General features: G+C 41.8%; 1 protein-coding gene across 1 annotated transcript; it reads left to right on the plus strand.

Annotated features, from left to right (window-relative positions):
• Nucleotides 1–235: 235 nt before the first annotated feature.
• EMP2 (epithelial membrane protein 2) lies at nt 236–22353 on the plus strand. Its single transcript, XM_027684281.1, has 5 exons — nt 236–411; nt 15484–15595; nt 17524–17617; nt 18956–19102; nt 19683–22353. Exons 2-5 carry the CDS (start codon nt 15518–15520, stop codon nt 19865–19867), a joined length of 504 nt encoding a protein of 167 aa, XP_027540082.1. The 5' UTR covers nt 236–411; nt 15484–15517; the 3' UTR covers nt 19868–22353.
• Nucleotides 22354–22674: the final 321 nt, after the last annotated feature.

The raw sequence follows: 22674 nt of genomic DNA on the forward strand, positions 1-22674 counted from the left end.
GCGCCCCGTCCAGGCGCCGCGACCCGGGGGACAGCGGGGGCAGCGCTGCTGGGACCGGGACCGGGACTGGGACCGGCTGCGGGGTACGGCGGGCCGAGCGCCCCCGGGGAGGGCCGGGCGGCGGCGCGCCTGGATGCCCGCCCGCCGCCGACTGGGAACGGGCGGGGAAAAGATCCTCCCGTGCGCGCTCCGTCCCTCCCTCCCTGCCTCCGTCCCCGCGCACTCTCTCAGCCACACACACGCTGACACGCTCACACCCCTTCTCCCGCCGCCAGCGGCCGGGGGGCACTTTTGAAAGCCGCTCTGGTTCCACACCCAGCCGCCGCTGACATCATTCCCGCAGGGAGGGCGGGCGGAGGCACCGCCGTCAGACGGTCGCAGCCCGCGGAGAGCTGCCCCCGGCCCGCGCCCGTGAGTACCGCGGGGGTGCGGGGGGGAGCGGGGCGCGCCGGGGGGAGCGGGGAGGAAGAAACCGCGGAAAAAGGGGGAAAAAAAAAATAAAAATCACGGGTTTGTTTACTGCGAAACGCATTTTATTTCGGTGCCGCGCCGTCGCTGGGCCGGGCGAGGAGAGCGGCCCCGCTGTCGCGGAGCTCCGGCCCCGCTGCCTCGCCCCGGGCGCTGCGCCCGTCGGGGAGCGGGCCGGGCCGGGCCGGGCCGTGCCGGGCTGGGCCGAGGGGCTCCTCACCAGGCACTCCGGCCCGGGCCAAGCCGGCGGAAAGTTCGCGCTCTCCGCGGGATGGTTGCTTTGCTTTCTGTTCTCTTCTGTAGTGAACTCTCGGCGGAGTTCGCGTGTGCTGCAGGAACGTGTGGCTGCTCTTGGCAGCCGCCCCCCCTCTCTCCCCGGTGGAAGGAAAATACACTTAGATGTAATTCAGCGCAGATTTTTATGAAGTTTTTGCCAGAGTTAAACGTTTTTCCGCTTGAGTCAAACTGCAGTTTCACTCGCTGGTGGTTTTTGTCCGTGTATAATGTCCCACTTACACTGGGGAGGTTGTGTGCCAGATACCAGACAGGCAGCTCTCGGTGACATGGGTTGCCTGCAATATTGAGTATTGAATTTGAGAGGTCAGCTCCTTGTTTGGACATTTCTAGGAAGAATAGAGCACTGCTGGCCCTTCCTTAGCAGACAGGGCTTGCTCCTACTCACAGAATGCTGCCACCAAGGAACCTGTAGCTCAGTCTCTCTGTTAATTTCTTGGCAGAAGTACTTTGTTCACATGGTGCAGGAAGATCCGTTTTTTTCTCAGCACCTGAGAATAGTATGTAAATGATCAGTAATTACTGTAGTTGAACATCTTAGAAGTATCTTCTGACTTGATACAGGGCTGTGAAGAAACCCACTGAGTAGCTCTAAAATATACACTGGGTTTTCCTGGAGTTTTCTTTAGGAACTTTGAAAATAAACAGCTATGGTTGGCTAATCTCCATCAGAAAGAGAAAAAGTAGAACTTTCTCTTCACTTACTTTCAGACTCTGTACATACAGTGCTGGTGTGTTAACTATGTAAAATAAGCCTTTTTGCCTGCCTGAGCAGATGTTTTTTCTGTCAAATAAAAGTCGTCTGTAATGACTCCTTCATTCAGACCTGCTCTAGGATGTTGATTTTGAAGGCTTTGCTGTCCAGGCAGGGTAAGGTAGCTCAGGAAGGAGCTGTGTAGCTGGACTGCCAGGGCTGAGATGCCAGATGTCTGCAGACGTGGGCAGGCAGGAACCCACACAAATGGTAGGGGACTGTTGGGCATGAGTTTCATTGAGGGAAGAAACATGAATTGCAGTTTGCTGGAGAGTCCTGCTATTTTTTTGTGAGTGTGTGACAAACACCATCGTAGGGAATGCAGCTGGGGTGCAGGTACTTACCACAGCTGGTGACATCAAAGTGGAAGTGGAAACAAAGATATATGGAAAACATGGTCACCAGAAGCTGATATGATTTTATTCAGGATAATTTGTAAGGACTTGACCTTTGCATCAAAGACATTGAAAGAAAGAACTCTTGCTGTTCTCTGAATCCGTCTGTGAGCTTGCAGAGTTGAGTTAGGAAATACTGTTGGGATACCTGAGGGAAGACTCATCCTCCATGCTGAATAAAGACATGTACAGATTGTGTCATGCCAGCTGTGTGGCTGACATGGATGTTACCAGGTCAGCTGTTTGCCCAGCCAGGAATCCAGGAATTACGCTGCCAATAGCCATCAACATTAACTGAGATGAAATGGAGCAATACCGTGAAAACTCTTAGGAGGTGATCACTTTCTTGTTATTATGTTCACTGGGGAAGGAAAATGGTCTGTTAATATAATTCAAAATAAAAACAACATACGATCAGTAGACAAGACACTACTGGTGTTGTATTCTTTATTTGTGGTCTGGAAAGACTTCTGTCGTAAGCACACAAACAGTGTTGATTATGCTGTGGATCTGCCAGTGAGGAAAAACAGAGAATTCTATTTGCTTACACACATTTAAAACCTTGCTAATAAAGGAAGTTGTTCAACAGACTGAGCAGGTCAAGACTGAAGGCTGCTGCAACATCATTCTCTTAGACAAGGATTCTGTCTCAGTTCTTAGATGCTGTAGTTATTGTTGCTGGCCAACAATGCTTAGAAGAAATTAAGATCTCCATTTTATACCCACTTTCAGTTAATGCACTCAACCCCTCTTGCTTTTAGTAGCATCTCTTGCTCCACAGTTGCCTTGTGTCTTTCTCTTATTTTATTGTCTTGTTTGTCTCAAGGTTGTTTCCCATCCTGGGTTTGACATTCCTGCAGTGATTGAAAGAAGAATGTTGTGCTCATTAATCTCATGTGGATATTTAGAGAAGCAAGACTTTCCTCCACTTTTGCTAAGTATATTAGTCATATTCTGTCTCCTTTCATGATGCTGTTTCCCTGTCCATTTAAAAATTGGATGGATGGCAGCACAAGGAGACTCTTCCTTTTCACCTCAGTGGCTTGAGTATATTTTGGTTTTCCACTGGCCCTTCATGTTCTATTTGTGTCTTGAGCATCATATAAGACATGACACCACCACATAAATCAGTAAAGAATGTGTTTAATTAAAGAGATAAATAGGTCTCTGGGGACAAGATCTTTTATATTGCTAGCTGACAGATGCACTTTCCAGGTCCTCCTCCATGTTCCTGTTGGAAGAAGACCCAGCAGAATGAGGCACTGTGATACACAGGAACCAATAAAAAAGAGATTTACTCTGAAGTGAAGCAAACATTTTATGTAAAATCCATGCGATATTTCAGCACAGCCAAATTTGAAAGTAGAAAGGAATGCACAGCTTTTATTGAAATCACATTGGTCTCAGAGGGAATGCAGGGGAAACATAAGCACAACACTAAGGAATTCCATTCATGGAGCTGTTAAGGTTTGTTTAGTTTTTGGATCCTCAAAGCAAACCAGTGATCTTTGCAGTGGATTTTCAATCTTGGCTGTTTTTATTGAAAGCTTTGCTATTTTAAAGAGAAGATAATATTATAAAATATATCAAAATGTCAGGTGATGCTCATGACTTCATTAGGAAGATAAGTATCTTAATTCTTAGAAAATAAATCCTGCTGGGTGGGATTCAAGAGAAAGCCTGATGTCCTGAATTCATCCATCAAAGGAATTATTATTTCTTCACTGAATGGGGAAAATGTAATTACGCCTTTTTATTTTGCCGATGAAGTTTCATGGGCAGGTTTAATGATGGTATGTGCATGCCAGGTGAAGCCTCATAATTTGGGTGTGACCTTAAAATACAACCCTCTGGCTGTAAAGAGATCTTCACAGGAGTCTGTAGGTGGGGCAGAAAGTGGCCTGACTCAAATACCCCTTAGAGATGGCTATAGGATATATATTTATGGTTTACTGCACTGATTCTTAAATGCTACGCTGTGTTTGTAACTGCACAGGCCACAAACAGCCAAGGTGGGCAGTATGAACACTCCCTCGGGTGTTTGATGCAGGTGTTATGTGTCCTGAAATACACCAAAATTCTGGTCTTCTTCCATACAGAAAGTGGCCTTCCAAAGTCTCTGGATGTCTCTGCTGAGGTGCATGTGCTGATGGTGATCCCTGTGGACTCACCTGCTCTCTAGGGCTGGCACTGCTCAATCCACAGAAACAACAAACCAGCTGCTTAGTTCAAATGCAGAAACAACCCCAAGTCTGGGAGAAGAGTCTGATGTGGAGCTGTGGGGAGCTGGCTGAGCCTGCCCATCTGTCATGTGCCAGAGGGCTTGATGTGCCTTTATGTGGCACTGTGACTGGTATGAAATGTGGCTCTGCAGGGACCCAGGTGGAGCCACAGGGTAGAGCAGAGCTGAGCTGGGGCAGGCAGAGGTGACTGGGCTGTTCCCATAGAGCACCAGAGTGTAGAAAAGCTATGCAGCAAGTGTGCTCAAACAGGGGTTGGAAATCCTTCTACCTGGGCTTGTAAAGTTCACATAGGAACCTTAAAGTTTTACTTCAATTGAGCCCATTGCAAATTAAAATGTAAAAATGGGATTCTGGAGGTAGGCTGGTTATTCAGTCATATGCTGCAGTGTTGCTGTGAAACAAAGTAGTAGTAGTTGTGGAAGAGTTTGCTCTATTTTGTAGCCAACTGTTGTACCATCAATAGAAATGTATTTTCACACTCTTGATAGATGATGTGTAAACTCTGAAATAACTAAAACCAAAATTTCTCAATACAGAGCTAGTCAAAGCCAAATCAAAACAAGCAGTTTGAAAATTCTACAACAGCGAATGCAACACATTTAATTGTGAGCAATTTCCACAGAGCATCTGCCAAAGTTAAAACAATATCAGCTTTCATTTCTACAGAATTAAATGCATTGCTTTCGATCTGGAAAGACAGACCTTTTCTGCCTTTGTTTGTTGGTTAATTAGGTGGAACAGCATAAATCACTCGAGCTGTTCTGTTGTATCTGGAATAATCTCTGGATAAGCAGCAGTCTGTAGTGAGTAGACTCCAGGGTCTGAGATTTGCTCTGTTAATGTGTAGTCAGTGCTGCAGGTGTGCTTTTTTTTCCTCTTTCTTTTCGTTGACTAAGACTGAAGATACATTTAATCTGTCAACCTGTAGAAGGTCTGGTGTGATTCTTGGTCTGTCACTCCCTGCCCTGCCAAGGTATTGAACAGGGGCAACCACGACACTGAAATGTGGCCACGCAGTGATTGAGCAGGGGTGAGGCCAGGCCACACCTCACTTCAGCTATTTGCTTCAGAAGCAGGTTCCCAGGAGGCTCCTCATAGCTTGAATAGCTTATCAGTGCAGCCCCGGGTCTTTGTCCAGCTCCATGGAACAGATGATTCCCTGAGCCAGAGGCAGGGCTGTGCCAGCAGGCTGCAAAGAGCTCTGTGGTTCCTGACCACTGCCCTTGAGTGTTGGGAGGCAACAGTAGCCCTTAGGTCACCCTCAGACAAGGGGGACAGGCCTTGCTGTCTCTTTGAAGCTTTGCCACCCACCTGAGAAATGAATCGTCCCTTAATGCTGATCGTGTGTTGTCATGATCAGCCCGTGTTACTGCACTGCCCAGCAGGCAGCACTGCTCTCAGCAGTGCCTCAAGTCTTTGCAGGAGAGGAGAGAATTCAGCAGAGTGCCAAGGGCATGGGTATCATGCAAAAGCCTGTTGAAAACAGAGAGAGACCTCAGAGAAACTGTTGGGATGGGCTTCACAGGAGTGCAGAACTGGAGGGTCCTCTCAGGACACCACGTCTGCAATACTGGATCACATAAATCCTTTTTTTGTGGAGGCTGGTCTCTTTTTCCTATGCTGTGCTGATTGTAAGGTTGTTCCAGAACGTGATGGCTCTAAGAGTTATAATTTACATCCTAAATATGCTCACACCTGATTTATAGCCATTTATTTTCATCTGTAAGTTAAACAGTTATTTTTCCTTCTATGTGTTTGCCTTGACCTGCAAGCAAGTATATCCCCAGTCTGTCTTCATCTTTGAAAATGAACAAGTCAGAACGAGAAGTTCTTGACTTGTTAAGCTTAGGAAAACAAGCTTTCAGTACTTTTAGACCAGTTTGATTGTTAAGAAGGTTTTAATGTATACCACAACTTTGTTTATACTGAAGTGGTATCTGGTGCACAAGAAGCGAACTGGCTGAACAGAGGGGATACATTGAACACCTGAAATAATGTGTGCTTTTCTTCATTTTCTGAGAATACAGTTAAGCTCTACCCATACATACTTCAAGTTACAAACATTTTGTAACATGTTTTGCAGCTGCCTTTGTGAAAGCTCACAGAATACATTTATGTTTTGTAAGAAACCAGAAACTGCAGTACAAAAGCAGTTCCTTCTTTCAAATTACTGCAGGGTTTTCTTAAACAATATGTGCCCTTTGAGAACTGATCTCTTGATCCATGGGATATCTTTGATTAAAGACCATTTTTTGTTAGCATTTCCCAAAGGCATGTGATGCTCAGCATAAACTGCAGGTGGAAGAGTGCAGGGAATGATTATGATGGGAATTAAGAGATTAATTGTAACCCTTTCAGGTGTTATTAGTAATATGGCAGCCTGCCTTACACCACTGTGGGTTGTGTTGGGATTTAGATGTAGCCATAAAACAGTTTAAATCTGAGATTATCTAGCATAAAAGTACAGTTACAAGAAAAAGTGCTTTAGGGAAAAAGAATAATACATGGAAAATTTACTTTTGAGGACGATGCTGGTTTGTGCTGCTAGAGGAGGAAAAACATTGTCTTTCGACTGACACACATAACCCTCTAAAGAGCAACTTTGAAAAGATGAAGGCTTAAAGACTATAACTCAACTACACCTGTAGTTAAGGGTCTGCCAGTGTAGGCAACTGACTTCTGTACCTGCTAAATTGTCTTCTCAGCATATGGTGGCTGTTCCATTTCTCTTCCAGGTTTTGATGGAGTGTTTGAATACATATATCTCGAATTTTCTAAGCTTCAGGCTATTTTTTATTTTCTTTAGGACTTTCAGGTGAGACGTCAAAAGGCACATTTTCCCTGTAAGTGACACTTCCCCACCCTCCAACAGGGCATTGTGTTCCTGTTTTCCCAGAGGTCCTGCTGGTTTTCTTTTGCTCGGTCTGCCCACAAAGGCTTCATGGCAGAGTGATTTTCCTCTGCAGTGCACAAAGCAGGGCCATAGTGCAAGGAGTGGTAGGGCAAGTCTAAACCCAGTCCAGACTTGTTTGCAAATAAACGACTGACAGAGTTCCAGAAGTGGCAGCAATGCTGGCATCCCTGGGTCAAAACTTTATTAAAGGCATTCCTGAGAAATTAGAAACGTCAGCTTCTTTGGGTCTCTGTGCTCAAAGCTAGCACTTTGCATTTTTGCTGCAATTCGTTTGTTGGGTTTTTTGGAAATGTATGGAACAGCAGGGTTATAATTTCCCAGACTTTGGAGTTCTGTCTTGACAGCACAGATCTAATGAGGAGAATGGGGTGAGAAGGGAGGAGGTCCAGGGAAGGTCTGCCAGACCTGACTGTGAGCACCATCTGTTTCCCTTTTGGTAACTAGGTAGGATTTCTGAGGAGGAGCCTAGATTCAGTGTTTATGAAGGCAATTCAGAAAGAGCTGGATGGGTGTTTCAGCATCCCCTCACACCTGGGTGAGACGTAGGCCAAGAACATGAGCTTGTTCACTGTAAGTTTGCTATTGCACAGGGAGTCCCACCAGTACCAGGAGGAGGGACAGACATCCAACTGCTGGAATAAAAAAAGGTTTGACTAAGCTATAGGTGCACATTTGTATTAGTCGTGGTGCTCACACAAAGCAGACCTCGGGGCTTTGGTTGCAAGGTAAGATTTTCTGAAAGAAGATGGATAAAAACTAGGTCGTATCATGTCTTGCCAGTTTGTCTCCAAGCCCCCATATTTCACTATCAAAATACAACAAATTGACTGTAATTGTGGTGGAGGTTGCTGGGTTTTAACACAGGCTGCAAGGGCACCAACAAATCCAGATCTGGCAGGATGACTCTACTTTCAGTTTCTGCCATTGAGTTAAAAAAAGTATAAATGTTGTAATTCAAATAGAGCTCTAGAAAGTGGTGTAGATTAAGTTTTGCTGTATTGATTTCTTTTTTTTTACCTTACTGTGGTTGAGTGCAGGGAACATTGATTCATTTCCTTCTGATTTCCTTGCTTTGTGAGGAAGGACTTTGTAAAGCAGCTGGAAGTGACAAGCTCTCTTCCTTCCACATAAAACAGGTAGCACAAAGAGCTGTGGGCTTGAGTGCATTCTCAATGAAGTGACTGATCACAAACAAAAAGAACTGATGGTGTCTGTGCCATCTAGGGGCTGACAGGACACTTTAGCCCTCTTGATTCCAAGTCCAGCATCAAGTAGGGGGGTGAAATTTTATTTCGTGAAGAGCAACGCTTGGCTTCATACCAGGAAGAAATTGGGTGGGAGCCCATCTGTGGCACAGAGTGTCACTCCTCCTTTGCACTTCCATCCTGGGTCTCAATTCAGTGTTGGAGAGGTCTAGTCAGAGCCCCCAGCACCTCTTGGAGGTGTCCTGGCTGGCCAAAGAGATCACTGGTTGAAGGAGGACGTACTGTTTCTGTGCTGACTGTTAGCTGTGTAACCCCTGAGCAGGAAAACAGGTCAGGATTTGAATGTACACTTCAACATGAAGAATAGGTTGGAGAGAGTCCAGTTCTACAGTCTGTTCAGTTCCTTGAACACAGAATATGTGAGCACAAATACAGAGACTTCCACATCTGTTGGTAGACCTATATTGTTAATTACTGAGTTACATTTATAAATAAGACTTTAATAAAAGCAAAACCTCATTTTCTGTGTAGTTTGTGCACCTGTGAGCTCTAATAGTAGCAGCTCACTTCATGCACCAGAGAACTATCAATATATTTTTCAGGGATTCTTGGCAGCAAAGCCTTTGCATGCTGTTTATAAACCTACCTGCAGTGTTAGCTTTAAGATTAGCACTCCTGTCCTATGAAATGTTTAAAGGCTGGTTCCCTGAAGTAAGGCTCCAAAGTCATCACGTAAAATAAAACTAGATTGCTTCAGTTGTGTTTTCCAATGTGCATTGATGACACAGGAAAAGAAAAGAGAAAGAAAAGTACAAGATGTGCTTGTCCTTTCCAGATTTCTTGCATGATTGAAGGGTTCTTCTGTAGCTGCCATGGACAGGATCCAGATGTGTGGCAGCAGGGCAAGAGCACAGCAACCCCTGGGGGGGGTGAGGGCAGTGAGGATGGGCAGCTGTGCTGGGCACCTGTGTCAGGGCAGCCTTGCAGCTCGGGCACATGGACAGGTTAACTCTACAGCAACAAAAAATGCCAGGCAGGTGATCCAATGGAAATGGATGAATGTACAGATACCATAGACTGTGAGTAGGGTGAGAGCAATAGTCAGCTTGGAGAACATGTAGAAAGTAAGTTTGAGTTTGGGTATTACCCGCCTCGTTTTAAGGAATATGCTCCAAATTATATCTTGTGATGTTGGTGCTCCCAACTGTTAAATTAACACAGGCAAAAAGAATAAAGAAACTTGAGTAAGTTGTTTCAACTGGTGTAATTATTCCCTTGGTATTATATTTCCTGATTTTCTCGTCCTTTATGTTGTTTCATATTTAGACGTTAGAGGATTGTTGAAATCCTCAAAGCTTTTGCTGGTTTGGGAGAAACTCTGCCTTCTGAACTTTTTTCACTTTTGGTTCCAGTTCTGAGAATCACACAAGAAAAACAGAATGCTTCATACTTGGTAAAAGAAAAAAAACAACAAGAAAGTTAACAGTATCACTCTGTTCCTTATAAACCAGGGAGTTTTATGGAAGTTTAGAGATAATGGTACAGGCAAAATGTGAGCCAACTTCTGAGTTTTCTGTCATGAGACACCAGGAGATGTGGCACAAGAACTCAGAGCAAAACAAAATGATCATCATGTAAATCCAAACATCTTGTGATGCATCACAAGATGACAGACTTCTCATGCTACAAGTATACAAAGTTTTTCTTCTAAATTCACATATTCAGTCTTAATTATAGCACTGAGGGGCAGAAGAATTGATAATGAAGAAGGTTTGCTTTGATTCAGTGTTGCACCAGTGACCTCAAGAAAGTTCAGCTGAGCCGGGTGCTTGTTGATGGCCCAAAGACCTGCTGTTCGAGTTGCAATGAAACATCTCAGCACAGAGAGCTGCAGGTCTGGTAACTTGTTTAGCAGGATCGTCGGCCCCTTCTCTTGGGTGTGTCTTTCCAGCACACTAAACGTGGGTGAGGAGCAGTCTGCACACCCCCAGCCTCGGTCTGCACAGAGCAGGAGCTGTTCTGCAGTGATTTCAGTGTTTCTGAGCATAAACCAGGATTGTCTGTGCTGAGATTTTCTCATACATGGACTCAGACGAAGATGATAGAAAAGCCTGACTTGATCTGAGGAAGTGAGAGCAGCAGCCAGTGTTGGAGGGTAAGCTTTAGCCTTTCCAATGCAAATGAGCACAGGATAAACATACTGTACTATGGACGTGTTTCTCTGGTTGCAAAAATCAAGTATGCACAAACATGAGAAACAGGCTGGCAGCAGAGCTGAACTGCATGGGAAGGAACGAAAGCATGTGTTGTGGAGATGACATCTGGGCTGGAAAGTAGTGATAAAACCTGCTAAGAACTGTCAAAGACTGTTTTCATTTTTGCTTGCTTGCTGTACTAAACAGCAGAAAAAAATCAAATAGTCATGTTTCTCTGTACTGATGGACATTAAAGATAAACTTTATCTTAAAGATAAACTGAGGCTTTTTTTGCAGGGGGGGTGTGTGTGCGTGTGTAATTTGACATGGGGAGGCAATCCAGTTTTGTAACATGTTTGCTTAGTACAGTACAGAAATGTTGGAAACCCTGGCCTGGGTACCTTATTTTACTGTGCACTTTCTGTGATTGTTGTACTGTTCTATCTCGTATGACGGTACTTGTCTCTGCCTGTCCAGAAGATTTGAGCAGAGGCCAAATCTTAGCCACTTCTTGTAAAGCTCATCAGGCTCTCACATGGAAGGTGCCAAACTACTGCTTCTAACAGTCTGTGTTACTGAGGGGATTCAAGAGAAGTGTCACTGCTGTGTTTATCCTCCCTGTGCAAAACAAGGTAGCACTGGAGTATTACCCAGAAACAGTTCTTCTGCACCCATTGAAAAAAAACTCTGCTGTTAATACAACTGGCCTTCTGTTTTCAATGTGTTTTGTGTAAGTATCCTGCAACTTAACAGCATTTGTGGGAAACCTTATTACCACAGCAAATCTGGATTGTTCAGTGGGATTCTCATGAATCACTCTCTCTGGATTCAGTGGCAGTCTGCACTTGCTGCTCAGCAGTACCTGTGCACTTCTGCCTTACCCCATCCTTTGTGAAGTGGTATTCAGTGCTGAGCCTTGCTATCGAAAGAATTCGGGTTGACATCCAATGTCATTCTTACTGTGGCACCCAAATCTGTTTTTAATGTCACAGGTGATGAGCTAAGTCAAATGTAATGTTCTCTTTTGTCAGAGCTTTGCTGGAGGTTCGTAGAAGGAGGTTGCTGAAATAGCTGCAGCTTGACAGGAGAGCAGAGCTTGGAAGGGGCCTCTGAAGGTCTCTGGTGCAGACTCCTGCTCCAAGCAGGGGGTTAGCTCAGGACATTCTGGGCCTTGCTTCAGTCAAGTTAGGAAAATGTCCAAGAATGGAGATCCCACAGCCTCTTGGGCTCTGTTCCAGTACTTAATCATGCTCACTGAATATAATTAATACTTTTTTTTCACAATTGGAGTATTCCTTGTTGCAACTTGTGGCTGTTGCCTCTAGTCTTTTCATCATGTACTTCTGGGAAGAGTGGCTCCATCATCTCTGTTAAAAGATAGTTTAGTGTGTCCAAAAAACCTTTCTCTTATGTGTGTGTGTGTGTGTGTGAAAACTATTAAAAGAATTCAAACCACTTTGGGAAATGATGAACGATATCTGTGCCTAAAGGCAGTGTACTTTAAATCATGAACTTCTTGACTTGAGAGCATGGTGTGTATCACTGCAAATGAGAGAAAGTGAAAAATCACTCTGCCCAGGGAGCTTTTCTTCATTTTACCTGTAATCAAGAGACTAAAACAGAAGAGTTGAGCATTGATTCATTTAAGAGAAGGCTCCTGCAAGAGCAAGAAGACTTTAAAGCAGCATGGATTAGCACTGATAATAGGGCAGTGCTTCCAAAGCTGCCAAATAGCAATGGAAAAAATTACTACAGAGCCCCCTATCACATCACACAAATACCAGAGTTTTACTTGAAAGAGTCTGGTAATTTCTATGCATCTTCTTAGTACAGCTGTTTGCAGATTCCCATTCACTTAATAGTGCAAAGTACAAGATTCCCAGATTTAGGTGATTTAAAAATGTATTTGCCCTTCTTATAGACAACCTCTTTTAAGCAATATTTTGCATAAATTAATTAAATTAAATAAAATGTAAGAGAAGATAGAATTTTAAATGTAAGAGAAGATAGGATTTTAATCTAACCCAAATTGCTGGTGGTTCTATTGAGCAGAATTGGTTCAGGCAGGTTAAACAGCAGTTTGCTCCTGCAGGTACCCTCCATTTTAAAAGAGTGAGGCAAAAGCCCCTGGCAGGTGGCAGCTTCCAAAGGGGCTTCAGCTGCTGAGAAAAGAACTGGGAACAATTGTGAACCTGAAGAAAGCCCTTGAGAAACAGTTAATAGTGAATAAGAAACAACGAAGAGTCCAGCTAATCTGCAGAACAAGATGTAACCAAAGTGTTTGGTTAGTAACACATTATTAGAACTCTGAATCTTAATGCAAAGGGTGTTCTCAGATATTCTCCATGTGAAGACATAACTGTTCCCCTCCCTTGCTCATAGGGAGAGGAAAGGAGCTGCCTGCTGTTGGGAGAGGTACCAGGCTTTGTCCTTGGAGGAGAAAGAGGTTCTTGCTGAGGGAGTGGAAGGATCTTGAGTCTCCAAAGTGAGCTTTTAAATTTCAGCATTGTCTGGAGTGAAGGAGGACTAATAGTTCCTTCTGAGAGATCAAACCCAGAATTTCTACCTTGAGAGGGATGCAGATACTGTAGTAGTTTCTGTGTCATTGCTTGGCTGCATCATAGGAGAGGACAGCTGCTCTTTGCTTCCTGCCCACAGATCACACAGTTTCTCTGGATCTCTCCTGGATAACTGGTTCTTGCTGTCTTTTCCTGGTATTAATTAATTACTTGGAAACGGCCTTTCCTTCCTTTTCCGAGGTGTGCTTAATCCCTGTATCCATGTATCTGTGTGCACACAAAACAAAAATCTGTTTCATTCAATCTTGGCTTTATTTGGGTAAAACATAAAATGTTTTCTTCTCCTCGTCAGCCATACATGTTTATCCATCCTGTTTGAAACACTTCTGTTTATGGCTGAAAACAGTAAAGCAAAAACATTGACTTGACTGAAGATTAAGTGGATTTTTCTGTGCCGACAAGTCTTGATTTTGCAAGATGGGTTTTAATTAGGTTACGTTTTTTGGTCTCTCTTACTTTGTGATACTTCATGTAATAAGATGAAATTGTATTGTTATTCTTAAAATAATACTGAGTATAATTTGATTCTCTCTCCTTATATGGCAAATGACTGTTGCATTATTGTCTGCTTAGATACCATCAGTGCAAGAAATGAAACTCAGAAAAAAAACAGCCACAAGACAAGAGGGTGCTGTGCAAACACTGGTACATTTCACAATGAAAATATTTTGGTGTGGCATTATACAAACCCACAAAATATCTTCTTTTCCTTCTTCCTTCCTTTCATTCAAGCAAGGCTCAATCGAGAGCCATGAATGACATTTCTAGAAGCAGAACTGGATTCAGAGGACCTTGAGTCATGCAGCAGAATGGGCTTGTTGGAGGAAATTGTCACTTTCTGTTCTTTGTTGTGGCCGAGAAGGCAAAGTTTAACAGAGAGGAAATGGGAAGGAATACGAACTTGAGTAGCTGCTTTTCCTATTTTAGGATTTGACTTGGCTCTCCCATTCAGTCATTGCAATTAGATATGGGTATAAGGTTGTCCCATCATTTTTCTCAGAAACACTTTCATACTGTTTGCCTTTGATCTTGTTGTAACACTGTACTGCAGTGGAGATGTAAAGGATTAGTCTGGAATATTTGTCTCACTTCAGTGTGTTCTTACACTGTCGATTATGTTCTTTTTGAAGTTTTGCAGAGTACTTATATTTTGACCCAGTGGGAATTGCAGGGGAGCTGCTTTAAAAATGCTGTCAAAATAGTCCTTTTATTTGGTTAAATTATCCATGTGGTTCATGATTCTAGTAAATAGCAGAAGAAAGGGGGTTAGACATTAAAAAAAATCATGGAAGTCCTGAAAAAAAAAATCATAACTTCCCTTTCTTCTGGATATTTGCTGTATTTTGTGAATGGATCATTTGACATGAGGTGTGTCCAAAGCAAAGGAAGGGGAAAACATGCATTAATGTATTGATGAATGATAACATGCAGATAATGTACAGAACTGTGCACCTTAAATGCACAGAGAAGATCTGCAAGACTGCGCATTCCTTATAATATATAACATATATTAATTGGCAGGCATTTCTACACAGAAAGAAATAGATATACCAAGCAATTGCACTTTTCTATCTATTAGTAATAGTATTTTTCCCTACCCTATTTTTTTTTGTACTTGCAGATTTCCTAGGAATTCCGGTTAAATGCAGTTTCTAGTTCGCTTGTACATAAGAATATTTTCTTTTCATGTGAAATTGTAGGAATTGGGTTAGATAAGGTATAAAGATAATTGGTAGCCTACAGAGAGCATTAAGTGACTGAACATAACTAACTGGGTTATTACAGGACTAGTGGGTTTATTGAGCTCTACCAGTCAAGGCAATATATTGAAGAAAATGATAGTCCTTAGGCATTACATTATTTAGTAGATAAAACTTGCAACTGTATGAACAAAGGACGAGACCTAAGCTACAACACAGTTGTTACTAAATCTAGGATGTAGTTCTTGATGCACTTAATTTTGTTCTACAAGCATCTTTTTGAAATCTTTGAAAGGATGGTTGAATGAAGATTTTGCTATAGCCCATGGAAGTTCCAGCATCATGTGCACGTGAGGCTGTAATTTGAAAAGCACTGCTCTAAAACTTAACATGAAGGACTTTTCCATCCTTGCTGGAGAAGCACACAGAAAGAAACTTCTCTGTGTGTTTATTCACTGCAGCCATCTCGCTGGAAGGTTGCAAAATGCACATCTTGGCTTCATTTCAAGTTGTGATTCATTTTAACACCTGAGATGCCAGTTAAGTATCTCTGGAGATAGAACACGTGCTGTGGAACTCAAACTGCATCCCATGTTCCTGACTCTTAACAGCACCTCACTCTGAAATCCACTGATGCTGACCTGGACTGCTCATAACCACAGCAAAGCAGTGTAACTGCAGGTTGATTCACTGACAGCTTTTAAAGATTGTTCCTATTTGCCCTTCTGTTTGACAGATTGATCTCAGACTAAAGCCTCCACAGAGCAAGGATGTTGATTCTCCTGGCTTTCATTATTGTGTTTCACATAACCTCAGCAGCACTGCTGTTCATCTCAACTATTGACAATGTAAGTGCCATTTCTTCTCTTTTTCTCTCAAACATGCAGGTGTTTCTTTGCTTCATAAAAATTGAGATTTTCTTCTCTAGTTGTCCTCAACTTGCTTACTGAAAGCGCGTAAGATGGAGCTATGGGACTTGGTTCAGCTGGATATGAGAAAAATGGGGGGAAATCTACTGTCCTTTTATGTCAAGTGTATGAAGTCAAACAACTCATGATTAATGTGTGGGGATAATTTCAGTCGAGGTGTGCTTTGCCTCAGAAATGGTTGTCCAAGATGCCCAGTTAAGTCATGAGAGCCCCCACGAATGTATCTGTGTCTATACAGTTGAAGCAGTTTCAGCACACAGTTTTAGAATAATTTCTATTGTATTCTTTTCAAATTTCCATTTTATTTTTGTGACCAGAAAGAATTTCCCTTCCAGTATTTACATCTAGCTTTTAATTGAATTTTCCTCTTTCCAAAACAGCCCACTGTCCTGATCAGTAGTCTGTGCTCTTTCTTTCTCCAAGACATCTGGTGTGTACAGGCTTTTGAGATTAAAAAATTTGCTGCTGAAAATACTTCACTGTTGAGTGAAGCTGGTTTGAATCCCATGGTCTTTTCCAAGACTATGCTCCAAGTGAAATGATGTGTTACCCACAACTATTTCTTGCGAAGTTGTACAAACTCAGATGTTATCTTTCAGTCAGCTGGTTGATTTGTTCCATGGAGGTAGGTCATTAATTGAGCACTAGAGCAGGTTGTCTTACCCTGTTCCTTTGAATATTTAGAAAGCAAGGACAGTAAGCAAAGCAACTTAATCTTAGTTCAAGTCTGCTACATACAAACCAAATTATTACAGAAATAAACCCCTGCTTTGTCATTAGGTACTTTTTAACAATTGCAAACTTAAACTGTGGAACCACCTTCTGCTAGATTTAATGATCTTCAGAGGCTTTTTATATAGTCATGAAAGTAACTCTGAAAAGATTATATAGTGCTCAGAGCTGAAAAATAATATATTGAACTTGGACTGCAAAATCCAAATGAATGGCATCCTGAGAAAGTAATGCTTTTTCTTAAAACACAGCATTGTTATTACACATATTCCTGCTACCATAATATATTATAGTTTTTACTGCAGTATTGTTTGCAAAGCTGCACAGTAAGCTGTGAGGTTTCTGGAATGTCTCTTTAAGCAGCAGATCCTACCAGGAGTCATATTTAAAAGTCATATTTTGTACAACTCTAGTCAAAACAAAGGCCTGGGTAGCTATTGGAACGGGAATGGGTTTCCTGAGGAAATGCCACTTGTGTGGAGTGCTTGTCGTTTTGCAGGCTACCATAAAAATCTGTTCAGACACTGCAGTGCCATTTTGCCTGGAATGTTAAAACCTCAAAACAGAAATACCACAGGAGGATCCTAATTTGTCAGATGCCAAAGTGTTCATACTGCATTTGTCCATTGACAGCACAGCTGCATTACACTGAGATTTATCAATTCAGTGCCAGGAACCAGAACATTTTATAAAGGATTCTGTTTCATAGATGTATACCCTGCTGTTTCCTGCAAATTAGCAAATGCTGTGCCTTCAAAGAGGTGTGCATCCTAAACAGGGTCTGGATGTGCAAAGCAGATCTTGCCTAGGTGTCTAACAGAGAGAGCAGTCACTGACTACCCGAAATTTCTGCCCAAACAGTGGAAATCCCTTGTGCTTTGGGATGTTTAAGATTCCCTCTCCTACCTTACAGAGGTCTAAAATGAGAATGACATGGGGATGATATACCCCTTATTCCAAAAGGCCATTAAATCTCAAATTTAATTTGAGTGATTAAGTATCAAAAATGAACAGAAGATCGTTCCAGCTGTTGTACAATTGATGGACAACTAAGGAGTTCTGTGGGATTTTTTGAATTTTTTTCCCTGTAAGAGCTCTTTACTTTTATTTTGCAGGCCTGGTGGGTAGGAGATAACTTTTCTACAGATGTCTGGAGAATGTGTACCACGAATACTAGCACCTGTCTGGCTATTACTGATCAGTTCAGAGGTGAGTGTCTCTCCGTGCCCATGTCTCTGTTCCTTTAGCAGGTCTGGTGAAATTGCTATGAAATCTGCAGGGGCCATAATGTAATTGTTAAAAATCTGCATGCCCTAACTGCAGGGGTCTGCCAAAAAGTTTAATAGTGGTTTTTGATTTTGGAAAAGCAGCTGTTCCAGCAATTTCTGTGAGAGGAAAGCAGAAGGAACTGTCACATGCACTTAAAAGCCCAGTGCAAGAAGAGTAAACACAAACAACTAACAAGAAGTGCTAAAGAGTTGATAAAAAATTAGATCAAGTAAAAACAGTAAAGTCATCTGAATGTGACTGAAGTGATAGAATTTGCCTCAGAATTGAACTTGCAAAGAAGAACTTAAAAATACTGGCTGTGCACAAGAATGGGGGGAAAAGTGGAAGAAAGAACACAAGCTGGAGTTTTAACAAGGAGGCCTTAATATACAACCCAGCATAATATCCTGCTTTACAAAAAATGAATATGTTCCCAAATGTTACATTTGCTTTATTTCTGCACATTTAACTTGGGTGTATATTGAAGAGGTAGATAATTTGAAGAGCTGTGTACCCATGAAGTAATTTTGCTTTCGAGGCATCAGGTTGGTTCAGGACCTCTAACCTGCAGTGAGATGATCCACCACACACAGATGTATCTCAGCTAACACAGATTTAAGGGTTTGCATATGATGTATTGCTGTGCATCCACTGCAGGCAGGTCCCCAGACTGGTGGATGATGGGTAGCTCAGGAATGTTTGCTGTTCCCAGAGCTCTGACTGCAGTGGCTGTGCTGGAGGAGAGGGGCTGCAGGAGCTCAGCCTGGCTGGAGTGTGGCTGCAAAGTTACACAAAGCAGCTACATGTAGTTAAAAATTTATTGGTTACTTTAGCTCCTGGTTGCAGGGAGTCATTGACAGGATAAAAATCCAGATCAGGGGAATCTTTTGTGCCGAGTGTGGACATCCTGTCTGGTTACATCTCCCTGGATAGGGCTGTCTCCAGGTCTGGTTGGAGGCTGAGGTCTGCCTTTGTGAGCCATTTGGGACAGCTGGCAGCTGCACTGTGCTTTTAGTACACTGATGGTAGCAAAGGATGTGGTGTGGGAGGAACAGCCTCTTCAGTATTTTTATTCAGTTTTATGAGAAGCTTTTAAGAGTCCTCAAACCACTGGCTGCATCAATACCAAGGGAGCAGGGAAGAACCACCCTAAGGCAATGCACAGTGGGTTTGCTGTGTCTGCTGAACTCCTGCTTACAGGACATAGCTCTGCCCCTCATTGCAGGAGGAGCTGAAGAGAGAAACTATTTTTAATCAAGGCTGCTTTTGTTTCTGCAGAGTATCAATCGATTCAGGCCGTTCAGGCTGCCATGATCCTATCTACTATCTTCTGCTGTGTGGCATTTCTGGTTTTCATTCTTCAGCTCTTCCGTCTCAAGCAAGGAGAAAGATTTGTGTTAACCTCAATCATCCAGCTCCTGTCATGTGAGTGGTTTTTCAACACTTGTAACTTTAATGATGTTTTCGTTAAAGTAGGAAAGGGAAGGGGAAAAAGGTTTCAAAAAGAATGAGCTGCATGAGGAATTTGTGGGGCTCTTGAGGCCACAGCTTATCCTTCATATTTGTTTAAACAGTGAACTGCTCCATTCTCTAATATTGAGGCAGTTAAAACACGGATGTCATCACTGCTCAGAATAAAGTAATTTAAACTTGGAAGGGAAAGAATTTGAGATTCTGGACTTCTTGAACAAGTTAAATAACTCTGTAATTGTTACAGGCAGGTACTCCATTTTTTGTCAGTCTTTAGAACTATCCAGATGTTCATAACTGTTTTCTGTTCACTGCAAATGACACAGATACACAATAGCACTTCAAATTTAATCCATGCCAAAGAAACTGAGAATATGTCCTGAAATGCTTCCAGCTTAGTCTGAGGATGGAAAACAAGTGTCTACAAAGAAAGGACATGGGTGGAAGCAGCTGACAGAAGAGAGACAGTGAATAGTTATATATATATTGATAATATTTCAAGATGCTAAACTTTATTATTTTCTTCCTCCTCCAGGTCTGTGTGTTATGATTGCAGCTTCCATTTACACAGACAGGCATGAAGAACTGCACCAGAGCTATGAATATAGGATGGAAGTTTCTAAAGGCCAATATGGCTATTCATTTGTCTTAGCCTGGATTGCATTTGCCTTTACCCTGATCAGTGGTGTGATGTACTTAGTATTAAGGAAGCGTAAATAAATGTCAGCAGCTAGTTATTTCTGTCAGTGCAGTACAAAACCAAATTCCAGTAACCATTTTGTATATAATCCTTTACATGGTTTTGTAGTAAAGGTATTGTTTCTCTAAAAATGTACTGTGTTCTTGATATGAAACGAATCACAAAAAAAAAGAAGGCAGGTGAAATGGGCTGCCGGGCACCTACAGGTCAGGGGTCGGAGCAGGACAGAGCCAAGTTGTTTCTTTTACATATTTCATCATCATATAAATGGTTTTCCCTTTGCCAGACATTAACAGTTTCTTCCTGGCCTCTTGTAGATTACAAATAAAGCCCGTGCAAATTAGTTTATAAGCAATATGTTAACTGTATTCCTGGACCAGATGTATCCCTTTGGAATGTGTTAAATATAAGGAGGTGTAAAAAAATGAGGCCCAGATCACAATGAAAAAGGAAAGAATTACAAAGCCCAAAGCTGCACTGAGAGTGTCTGTCCTGGCACTGGACCAGTGTTCTGCTCTTTGTAATGTGCAGTAAGTGTCATCAAGTTTTTATTAAAACCACTTGCTTTGCAAAAGTAAACAACTCCTTTTTGTACTCCAGCAAATGTTTCTCTTCTTCTCTTTCACATTTAATTTAAGCACAGAGCCTTTGGCGGGAGAACTCACTGTCAAATTCACTGTTCAGCTGGGACCAGCACAGTCTGAGCAGTTAAGGAATACCCCACTCCAGTCCTAAATCCATTTATTTTTGCCTTGTGTGTAGCCTTTCTGCAGGGTAGAACAGGAAAACAAGCATCACAGTGCCTTCATCTGCAGCTTTCCAAGCAAATTAGTGATCAAGCAATGCCAAATTTAGGTTTTTACAGCCAAACTCAGCATGGTTATTACACTGGGCTCTTATCATGTAGTGATTTCATGGTTAATATGGCCTTTACAAAAGCATTCCCTGAGTCTGCCCATTAGGAAATTGGCCTTTAAAAAATTCATTTTAAATTCTTTTGTGGATTTTACTGGAACTAAACACTGCTACTAAACAAATCAGACTGCAATTACTATGCTTATGAATTCCAGACTAGGTTTTCAAGATAAAATGACTTGGTGGTTTTTATTTTTCAGTAATTTTGTGAGCTAAATCTGTGCTGTAATACCAGGCTTAGCTGCTCAGCAGTGTAATACTGGCTTTGGCTGATGGTGATTTTGGAGTTGGGAGATCAGTGTGGAGAATGAATGAAGTGGCCTTTTCTGGTTAGTCACATGGTTAGTTTGATGCTTAAGTACAGATTTGACTTTTTAAAAGCTCTAACCATTTATTTATTTCAGGTTATTCACTAGAGCTGGCCCAATACCCAGGCAATAAAATAGTAGAATAGGTTTTGAATGAGGTATTTAGAAGAAATTCAGTCTCACAAAGTAGTGTAGCTCTACTGGAGTTAATGCTGACTACATTATACCTCAGTTAATGGATAATGATTATGATGTAGTAAGCTAGAGAATGACTTGATTCCTTCAGATTTATCCTTGATTTATCACAGAGTAAAAAGCTCAGGTGCATAACTGTATAGGAGTGGTCTCCAACATGAGTAATAGGTCATATAGTTCCATCTTCATTCCTTCAACACCCTAACATGATTTGGCATGTGCTACCTGTCTTTTTTGGGAACAAAGAAATCCCAACAAGACTTAAAAATTTAGGATGAGCAAGGACAACACACTAAAATAATAGTAAAAAACCCAAATCAGTTTGAAGAAAATGCATTCTCCCCAGTCTGTCATAATGCTACAGTATTATGTCGTGTTTTTTCCTCTTAGTGGGAGTGCTCTGAATTTCAAGAATTATTACCCTACTTTTTAAAAAAGTGTTTTTACAGTTTGCTGAATACATTTCAGGTTCAAACCCTAAATTTTTGCTTGCAAGCAGAATTTGTCTTCACTAAATAGATGCAGGTTTAAGGATGAAAGAAGATAGACTCATTAGCTAGGCATTTTGCTAGATTTATTAAAACATGAAAAAGGGAAATTCTTAAGCAAATATGGATTACAACTGACTTGTACCTAGAGGACAGTCCTGTAAAATTCTAAGTTAGCTATTATACCACTGACTTGCAGAGATGTTTCAATGTCTTGCCTTGATCATGCTCAGGTCATTTACAGAGCAAGTATTTAAAATACAGATGTAGATATACATGAACACAGAGATTAATGCCACATTAAAGCTCTGTCCCTTTAATTAAAAGTGAAAAGCACACACACAACAAACATTTGATGCACAACACCAGTACTTGAGTACAAACAGCAGCACACACAAGATGCCACATAGAACAGACATTCAGGAATGTTCTGCGTAGCAAAACCACAAGTAGCAAACCAGTGAACTAGAGTTTGAGCAGGACAAACATGTTTTAGGATATTCTTTCTACCTGATATGCCTTTAAAATATGCCATTTTCTATACTCTATATATTCTGAAATGTACATGAAAATAAAACATTCTTGTACTGTAATAGCAAACATTTAGCAATCTGACCTTGTCTTTAAGCTTTGGATATATTTATACTATGCTGGATTAGAAATAGTTGAGTATTTGTGTGAACAGGTAAAATTAAATTCTTCCTGCCTCTACTAGAACCACAAGCTATTTTTGTCCTTTGTTGAAGACCTTTCAGGGTAAGCAGAGAAAACAGCAGTGTATTGAACCTTTAAATGTCTGGTGTCAATAGCTACTGAGTAATGCAGGATCCACAGATGCCCTGAAAAGTAGTTTACTTGTAAGGGTTTTGTTATTTTTCATCATTTGTAGAAACAACCATGTATTTAAGATGAGGCTGAGTG

The sequence above is a fragment of the Neopelma chrysocephalum genome, unplaced genomic scaffold, assembly GCF_003984885.1.
Source record: "Neopelma chrysocephalum unplaced genomic scaffold, ASM398488v2 Primary Assembly neopelma1_65c, whole genome shotgun sequence".
NCBI classification, from domain to species: domain Eukaryota; kingdom Metazoa; phylum Chordata; class Aves; order Passeriformes; family Pipridae; genus Neopelma; species Neopelma chrysocephalum.

Excerpts from the sequence above, each read along its gene's own strand:
- EMP2 (XM_027684281.1), top strand. The coding sequence starts at position 15,518 with ATGTTGATTCTCCTGGCTTTCATTATTGTGTTTCACATAACCTCAGCA. Across the intron at positions 15,596-17,523 it reads TCATCTCAACTATTGACAAT|GCCTGGTGGGTAGGAGATAA; the intron begins GTAAGTGCCATT and ends TTTATTTTGCAG. Across the intron at positions 17,618-18,955 it reads TATTACTGATCAGTTCAGAG|AGTATCAATCGATTCAGGCC; the intron begins GTGAGTGTCTCT and ends TTGTTTCTGCAG.